This window comes from Melanotaenia boesemani, chromosome 12, assembly GCF_017639745.1.
Source record: "Melanotaenia boesemani isolate fMelBoe1 chromosome 12, fMelBoe1.pri, whole genome shotgun sequence".
NCBI classification, from domain to species: Eukaryota; Metazoa; Chordata; class Actinopteri; order Atheriniformes; family Melanotaeniidae; genus Melanotaenia; species Melanotaenia boesemani.
This window is the reverse complement of record NC_055693.1, coordinates 25,733,114-25,742,009: the sequence shown is the minus strand read 5'-3', so window position 1 is coordinate 25,742,009 and position 8,896 is coordinate 25,733,114. Positions and strand designations below refer to the sequence as shown.

The following is an 8,896-nucleotide window of genomic DNA, read 5'->3' as shown; positions in this document are numbered from 1 at the left end:
CCCAAAATCTCACACACAAACATTGAAAAGACACACAAATAAAACAAAGAACAATATCAGATATTGTGCAGTTCATGAAACAGAGTGGTATAAGTTAAACACAGAATAATTAACACAAGGAGAACATATGAAGATAACATCTACATTTGTGCTGATAAAACACTGTAAATAATATAAGGAGGAAAGCCTACTCCTCCTTTAAAAGTAGACTAAAAACTCACCTACATCTTGAGGGAACGTGAACTTTATGGAGGTCAGTTTCTATGACTCTACTACCATCTTGTGGAGATCTATGAGACAACAACTTCCCCATGTGGAGGAAGATGAGGTCAAGAAGGTTAAAAATAACCCTCCAATAATGGCAGGATATGTCAGTGTCTAAAACATATGTAATAAGGACATGACACAACAAGGTTTTGCTGGGAAAACTCAAATATGAACACATCTTCAATCTGAATCTAAATAAAAGAGACTTCCCTCTTTTAAACCTTGTGTCTTTTTTAGCAGAGAGTGCAAACTCCTTCATTGTGTCTGCAATCAGGCTGCTAAATTTTCTATTCATTCATCTTGACCTATGTGCTACATTTGGCAAGTTGTAATTGATGATGGATTATGGATTAACTTTATTATTTGATTCTGTTTATTCTTTTTATTTATTTCTACAATCAAACGTTGTATGTTTTAGTAACAAATTGTCTTATGATAAATAAAAGTGTCTCAATCTGTATCTGGAATTATTTTAACAATCTTACCACAGCCATGAGCTAATTTAGCATCAGAGTTAAAATGCTAAAAAGCAGTGGTTTGCGTACATAATGTGCCTCCAGTGTGTAATACCCAGTTTGGCCACAGAGGGGCAGCACGTACCACGTGAGCTTACACAACTTTCTTATAAAACGTTGAGGGGGAGTTCTGTATGTAATATGCGTCAGTCTTATATGATCAATGGGCTCCTATGAAGGTAAGTTGCCCATAATCTTTAAGAAAGATTGGAAGTTTTAGAGTGTAGTATAATGTTGAGTTTAATTATATGAGCGCAAAATAAAAAGTTTATATGTTATTATATACATCACCGCCGTTTTTATTTGTAACTGTTTTCCTTGCATTAGTTCTTCAACCTTTGTCTCGTGTGACAGCTCCGTTTCTTTACATTAGGAAATGTGTCATACTGTTTTGATATACAGGAAGAAACATCTTTGGGAGAAAACCATGAAGTCTATCGTGTGTATGTCAGTGTCTCTGCGGGCTGCGTGTCAGCACGCCTCAGCGTGTTTTCCTCTATACCGTGGTCTTAGTCTGTGCAATTCAACGGGGAGATGTGCAAATGTAGATGTTGCCAGCAACACTGTGATAGCGCTGCAACCATGTATTACTGATGTGCATTGTTTCCAAAGACAAAAAACTCGTAGCACAACAGCTGGTGTTGTGACTGCAGCTCCTCCTCCCTATATTACACCTGGAAACAGAAGTAATGAACTGACCGTGTATCCCACTGGAATACGCACGACGCACAAAGCGGCGGCAAGACCACCACTTCACCTCTCTCTTTATTCCCCACATGCTAAAGCACCCAAAGCCCTGGTGAATACTTACTCGCTCTTTGAGGAAGATGTCATCGCTGAGTTGTGCTCCAAGCTGGCAGACGTCCCCGGCAATGACAGAGCAGAAGGACTGGCCACTTTACTTGGAGCATGTGTTGAGTTTGGATTGGAAGCCCACAGCCCCCCTGTCCTCATACTGGTGAAAGAGAGCCTGGAGCTACTCTCCAACAAGGACATCGGGGTGGCGCAGCTCTGCCACCTGGGAAAGTTGGCATGCGCCCTGGAGGGCCGCCAGAGCCCCATGGTGACAGAGGTTGTAAACTCTATCAGCACTGCTATAGAAGAGGATGTCGTCTCTCCCAGTGAGGCTGTAGCAGCCTACTCCCTGCTGACCATGTTGTACGACCCAGCCAGCCAGCAGCAGACACTGATGCTGTCCGCTTTGCACAGACAAACACAAAGGCTGGTGCACAGGCTGAAAGCCAGTCACGTCAGTGACATTCTGCTGTCCCTGGTCAGGTTACAGCAGAGGCAGGTAGGAACAGCCACAACTTTGTGGTTTTACTGTGAAAATCGAGTTAATCTTGCTACTTAAAGTGAAAATAATGTCTTTGATATTACTTTTTTGTTTCACAGGCCATTTCCCTGGTGCTGAGGCTCAGCCACCGGGCATCTCGGGTCTTTAAAGCTTTCAGTGATGACGAAATCTTTAAGGTACTCTCTGCCCTAATGATTCTGGGACAGCATGATGAGGAGCTTCTAGTTGCTATGGAGAAACACCTGCCTGGTATGTGAATTTCCTTCATTTTTTAATTACCTAGTTTTTGCTTTAAATTGCCTAAGTTACAACTTTCTAAAATTAGTCTAATTAAATAAAAATGTTCATGCTTTGTCTGATTTCTGTGTGTTTTGGCTTTTCAAAAAATGGACTCAGTGAATTTGGATTTGTGTGTCAGGGAGGATGGGAAAATGTGACCCCGAGCTGATCAGCACTGTCATGGAGTATTGTCTGCAAATGAGGTGCCGCTCTGAGCCGATCTTTGAGGCTGTGGCTGAGAACTTTGTGTGCCGTGCTGAGAGGCACACTAACCTTCAGATAGCCAAACAGGTAGTCACCATGGGGAGACTAAACTACCTGCCACAGGTGAGGCTGTTAATCCTCTTGTAATAGTTATTTAACTGTTTGTTTTTTTTGTTTGTTTGTTTGTTTTTTATCCCAGTAGTTTAGAAAGTAAAATGTGTTTCTTCACAATGTTTATACAAGCTGATGCAGCTGGTTTGCAGGCAGGCCAGTTTACAGATGGATTTTTATATAAGCTTTCTGTTAAAATAAGATTTATAAAGCTGTTCTCTGGATTGCAGCATGTGTATATCATTCAACACTGATGGTGCCCTACAGATGTGAAAATTAAACGTCAAATGCTTAAGGTCTCTCTTTTATAGAGGATTTTTAATTTGAGTGTTTCGATGAACTGAGTACATAGGCAGTGATTTTCGGAGGTGTTCCTAATCCATCCAGTGACTTTCTCTGAAGAAACCTTTATGTTTTTAAAAGTTTTGCTTGGAGGTCAGACATTAAAGTTTTGTTTTTGGGTTTTGTTAACCTCGTCTCTTGCACACAGAGTTATCTCCAGATTCTATAAATTCATCAATAATCATGAACTATGGATGGCAAAATCCCTCAAATTCTTTGCAAATTTACACTGAGAAACTTTTAGATCCTTTAACTTTCTTATCAATGCAGTCTTCTAGAGAGTGCTGAAGCCTTTATTTGTATTTCTGAGAAACTGAGTTACTCTAGTATTTAATCTTCATTCTCATTCATGTGACCTGGGGTCTAAATTATTTGCAAAATCATTATTATGTTGTTATTTATGTTTTTGTTTATTTTTTTTCTTGTAAGCACAACTGTAACAATCACAGCTATGAGCTAATTTAGCATCAGGGCTAAAATGCTAAAAGGCACATATTTACATGGCTTTTTCTGTGTGAGGGATGAGCACATGGTAATCTATTTCACTCTGTTCCTTCTGTTACTTCTCAGTGCTCCAACGAAATGTTTAAAAAGCTGGAGAGCATCTTGATGGAAAGGTTTTCCCAGTTCCAGCCTCGCTCGCTCATAGATTTGCTGCATGCCTGCATCCACCTGGAACGCTTTCCACTCAACTACCTCAGCAAAGTGTTCAGCCCGTACTTCCTGCAGAAGCTGCAAGGTATGTGCAGTGGTTGGCTAGCTTATTGCGACAGAGAGGCAATGTCTATTTGTCAGGTTTTACCTTTTTTCCTGTCTGTGGAGAGTTCAGTTAGAATTATTATTATTATTATTGTTTCTTATATGACCAGAAGTTTTCATAATAAATTTGAAAACTTCAAATGTATGTATGCAACAATAAGAGCTGCTAATGTAAAACTTCTTAGAAGAAAATGGCCGTCTGTTTTGTTTGCATCCAAATGCAATGTAAAAAAAATGTTATGTATGTATATGCTTTGTAATATGTCTGATAAGGCATCGTTTTCTGTCCTCCAGAACAAGGGGAGCCACCGGACAAGAACACACTGGGACAGCTGACACAGCTCCATCTCTCTACCTCATTAGAGTGTACATACTACTGGGTAAACTTCTAACAAATAAAGTTTTTAATAAGTTTATTTCTAATTTAATTTTCCACGAAAAATACTTGATTGAGAGATCACAGTTGTGTAAATGGTATTATGTTTTGATTCAGGGTCCCAGACTGCCCTTCTTCCTCCATGTGAAGAAGTTTTCCTCTGTGGACCAGGTCTTTGAGACTCCTATGGACAGTTTGTTGTACAAACAGGTCAGAGGTCCACTTGCACAGCTGCTAGGTGGGAAGTTCTTCTACACCAGAATCTTTGCTCCCATTGGATACACTATCGGTAAGCTCCAGCTACATGTCATTTACATAAATAAATAAATTTGGACATATGTTGAGCATAAGTTAAGCAGGGGCGGTTCAAGGGGGGATCCAGAGTGGGCCAGTGCCACCCTGACAGCAGGCTTGAACCCCTGTGGCCCCCCTGCTGAGGGTAGAGCCTGAGGTATTTATTTTTTAGTGACAATTTTACCTAAACCAAGATATGGGACCAAAGTTTAGCTCAAATTTCCAGTCAGACCCAATAAAAAAGATGCACCACCGGTGGTCGCTCAGTTTAACTGTAGTTTAAAGATTTATGTCAAAATTACTGCATTAATACAAAGATTAATTTGCGGAATCAACATGTTTATTTTGTTTAAGGTATTAATACATAAAAAAAAATGTTATTTAAGATTTAAAAATCTGAATTTGGCATTACCTCACCAAAAGAAGTTGAATTTGGGTACGTAGGTGCCTTCTAATTAACATTTCCTTCAGATATCAGCAAAGGTCATGGAAGACCTGTCAAAATTGAAATTCTTTCTGGGGACTGAAGTAGAATTTTCAAGACAGCATGGCCTAAAGTTCACAACTGGCTTGAATACTTAAAAATACCTGAATGCATAGTATGCTGGAAATAAATGTTCCTAAAAGCCCAGACACTGATGATGCACCATCTGGATACAAGAACTGGAAGAAGCTACTTCTAGTCCTTCTATGCATGCCAAACCTGAGAGGTACAAATGTGCAATGATTGCATGGAGAGATCCATCACAGAGCTGTAGCTATGGTACATTGGCATTGTGTTTTTGTAGGGCTGTCAAAAATATAATTTTTAATCAGATTAATCACAGCTTTCAAATTGATCATGATTAATCACCATTCACGACTGTGCCTGAAATTTTCCCATTTTTACTGCATTGTATCAACAGAACGACCTGATGCTACAAATATTTAGTGTTAACTGACCTTCCCTTGGGTAAACGTCAGATGTCCAAGGGTCAGTAAATGCAGCATGTAATGTACTTCTGTATATTCTCTACCATGTTCTAGATTATAATGCATAATTCATGTATCATCTCACCAACCGTCCCCATGGTGATAATTTCTGTCATAAAACCACCAGCTGTGACGACTAAAGTTAAACAGCCAACATTGATAAATAAACTCTGATAAAACTGATGATCTGGATAAAAACACATTTTTCCTTTTATCATTGAAGTGTAGGTGTTTGTGCAGCAGTGATAAAAGTCCTACAGCAGCATCACCCAAAGTAAACACCTGTTGATAAAATAGATCATTGGCTGTCTGTTTTACAAGTTTCACTTCACTATTTTACATTTCACAGTAGGGACGGTGTTCTTTTCTTGATTTGCTTCATTTTCTGTCTGTAAACATGGAGCTGATGTGCTTTGGCAAAAAGTTCAGTTTTTGTCTCATCTGTCCATAGGACATTCTCCCAGAAGCTTTGTGGCTTGTCAACATGTAGTTTGGCTTTTTTATGATTTGTTTTCAACAATGGTGTCCTCCTTGGTCGTCTCCCATTAAGTCCACTTTGGCTCAAACGACGACCAATGGTGTGATCTGACACTGATGTTCCTTGAGCTTGAAGTTCACCTTTAATCCCTTTAGAAGTTTTTCTAGACTCTTTTCTTACCGTTCGTATCATCCGTCGCTTTGATTTGTCATCAGTTTTCCTCCTGCGGCCACGTCTAGGGAGTTTGGCTACAGTCGCATGGATCTTAAATTTCTGAATAATATGTGGAACTGTAGTCACAGGAACATCAAACTACTTGGAGATGGTCTTTTAGCCTTTACCTTTAACATGCTTGTCTATAATTTTCTTTCTAATCTCCTGAGACAGCTCTTTCCTTTGCTTCCTCGGGTCCAGTGTGGTACACACCGTGTCACAAAACAGCACAGTGACTACCTGTAGCCTATATATAGACCCACTGACTGACTACAAGGTTGTAGACACCTGTGATGCTAATTAGTGGACACACCTTGGATTAACATGTCCCTTTGGTCACATTATTTTCAGTCTTTTTTAGGGGTACCATCATTTTTGTCCAGGCCTGTTTCATGAGTTTATTTTTTTAAATAATTCTGTTGAAGTATGGTTGAAAAGCAACGTCTGACTTTCATTGGTTAAATTTCTAAGTTAAGTCTATAGTAATTTAATAATACGATAATAAATAATTGCATCACTCCGCCGCTGGATTGCAAGATACTGAAAATATTAATATGTTAAAAGTAGGTCTTTGTTAAAATTTTTTCTTTCTCTTTTGTCATGAGATCATGACCATTATAGTAATATGTTGACAGGAATAGCAAAACTATATTATCATTAGCAGTGACATCAAAAAGATGTTTTTCTGCAGCAACTGAAATATCTGATTAAATTAGACATTTTATGCCCTTTTTATTACAACCTGATGCAGTTTACTGAGGATTTTAATTAAATGTCTGAAGTATACTTTGGTCAAAATAATGCAAAGACAGTTGCCTACGGCAGCTCATTTTTCTTCCTCAAATTTACACCTTTATTCAAGCAGAACATTTTAGAGGCCCAGAGTGACCCAAGACTCCACTCTGCTCCTCTCCTCCTCAGTGTCCCCCCCCCCCCCCCCCCCCCCCCTTATTTTTTTTTCTTTGATATGTTATTCTCAGTAACCATTTCACTACGTTATGATGGTATTAGAGAGCACAACAAAGACAGTTTAAAGTAAATAAATTACATAAAATAAGAGCTCAGACCATAGACTAAACTGATATATGTAGAAAATTTTTAAAAAGTACTAGACTATCCATTTAATTCTCACATTTCCCTCATTTACAGTTTGACCATGGACAGTTGTAATCTATGGAGACCTGTTTTAGCCTTATGCTTGTATTAGACTGGTCCAAGTTGTTAAATATACAAGGACAAAAAAGGCAGTGCAACTTTGTAAAGTGTAATTTTTTTAATCTGAACAGCTCACTTATTCTTAGATCTGATAGACTGAAAATGAAAAGATTCAAACAAGATGTTTTGGATTTACCTCTAGAAATGATTTACATTTATGAAATTTCTTGTTTAAGTTTCAACAAGATAAATTAATAATGTCATTTACTTCCAAAAAGGCAAAAGTTGAGTCTTGACTCATGTAAACTGCAACTTCAGTAGTTAGTGAAGGCAGAAAGCTGTGAGACGGTAGTTCTACTTTAACATTTCATTGTGAATTTAGTATCCTGAGATACATTTTATGGGTGCATTTCATGTAATTTCCCTCCAAAAGTAGCAATCAAAGCTTCAGTAGCTTAGTTGCTCCTGCTGTACTAATGGACTGATGATGTTTTAACCCCCTTTTGTATCACAGATGTGGAAATATGCCTGGATGAGAATGGATTCATCTTGCCTATGCCTCAGTGGGAACACACTTACAAAAGGTGAGAACTGTTCTGTTGGGTGAAGCTGATTCCCTTCAACATGCTGACTATAGTTGAGATAGAAAACATATGGACATACAAATACCAGATACTTCATTCCTTGATCTGTAGCAATGTATGCATACCATACGTAGATTTGGTTAGCAGCATGACTGTCACAAATTTTTAACTAATTTTAGCTTATAATCATGTCTTGTGTAGAATTGCACTGTGTTTGGATGGTCAGAACCGTTTCTGCAGGAACACACAGCATCTGTTGGGGAAGGAGGCAACAAAGAGGAGACATCTCTGTAGGATGGGATATGATGTGGTGCAGGTAAGCTTAACTTTTCTTTCTTTTTTTAGAGTTCTGCAAGAAAACATCACAGTTGTGAAATCTGCAACTTCATCTCAGTAAGTTAAAGAATTAAGGTGTACTTATAGATTATTGCCTGTTTGTAGATATAATGCTCCACTCTTAGTGCACACTTTTAACTTTGGAATTGTTGTGAACTCAGCCTTTTCATCATTGTCCGATTTTGACATTTTTTGGAAGTAATTTTAAGTAAAAGCTGATCAAAAATGAACATCAGATATTTAAAGATTTAGAAGAAACGTCTCTTCTTGTTTCAGATTCCTTACTTTGAATTTGAGAAGCTGAGAACTCAGAAGGAACAGGTCCAATATCTCCATAACAAGATCTCCCCCATCATCTCTAAGTTCAGATATAACCAAATTAGATGAGAAAAAGTTCAATTAAAGCTCATCTGGTAAACTATCTTCCAATATGTTGGATTAAGATTCAGCCATTTGAGTATCCAGTAACCGAAGGAGCCTTCTATCAGTGTTGTGCTTAGTTCTGTTCATATATATATATATATATATAATGTTTGACTGATGTTTGTACATCTGACTTTACCTACTTTAATTGAATGTAGTGGCTTTTTATAAATGTAAATATTCATAATAACAGTTTTTTGTATTCTGTGCTTGTTAATTGTTTTAGTGACAGTATAATGGCTATTTATGTGATCAATGAGTACAAAATGCAGTAAATGTAATGTGTGTAGT

The 8,896-nt window shown here is 38.1% G+C and overlaps 1 protein-coding gene across 5 annotated transcripts; it reads left to right on the top strand.

Annotated features, from left to right (window-relative positions):
• The first annotated feature begins 893 nt into the window (after window positions 1-893).
• LOC121649948 (FAST kinase domain-containing protein 3, mitochondrial-like) lies at window positions 894-8,654 on the top strand. 5 transcript variants are annotated; one of them, XM_042001111.1, is made up of 10 exons: window positions 894-961; window positions 1,568-2,076; window positions 2,178-2,328; window positions 2,498-2,685; window positions 3,586-3,754; window positions 4,069-4,154; window positions 4,268-4,439; window positions 7,777-7,846; window positions 8,048-8,162; window positions 8,459-8,654. In XM_042001111.1, the coding sequence occupies exons 1-10, from the start codon at window positions 946-948 to the stop codon at window positions 8,567-8,569; spliced, it is 1,587 nt and encodes a 528-aa protein (XP_041857045.1). In that variant the 5' UTR covers window positions 894-945; the 3' UTR covers window positions 8,570-8,654. The 5 variants fall into 5 exon arrangements, with proteins under 5 accessions (XP_041857045.1, XP_041857042.1, XP_041857041.1 ...); XM_042001108.1 differs by having other exon boundaries at window positions 895-961; window positions 1,185-2,076; XM_042001110.1 differs by lacking the exon at window positions 894-961 and adding an exon at window positions 991-1,225.
• The last annotated feature ends 242 nt before the right edge of the window (window positions 8,655-8,896 follow it).

Bases quoted from the DNA above. Each gene is read 5' to 3' on its own strand.
- LOC121649948 (XM_042001107.1), top strand. From the start codon at position 1,159: ATGTGTCATACTGTTTTGATATACAGGAAGAAACATCTTTGGGAGAAA. The intron at 2,077-2,177 runs GTAGGAACAGCC...TTTGTTTCACAG, and splicing joins TCAGGTTACAGCAGAGGCAG to GCCATTTCCCTGGTGCTGAG. The intron at 2,686-3,585 runs GTGAGGCTGTTA...GTTACTTCTCAG, and splicing joins GACTAAACTACCTGCCACAG to TGCTCCAACGAAATGTTTAA.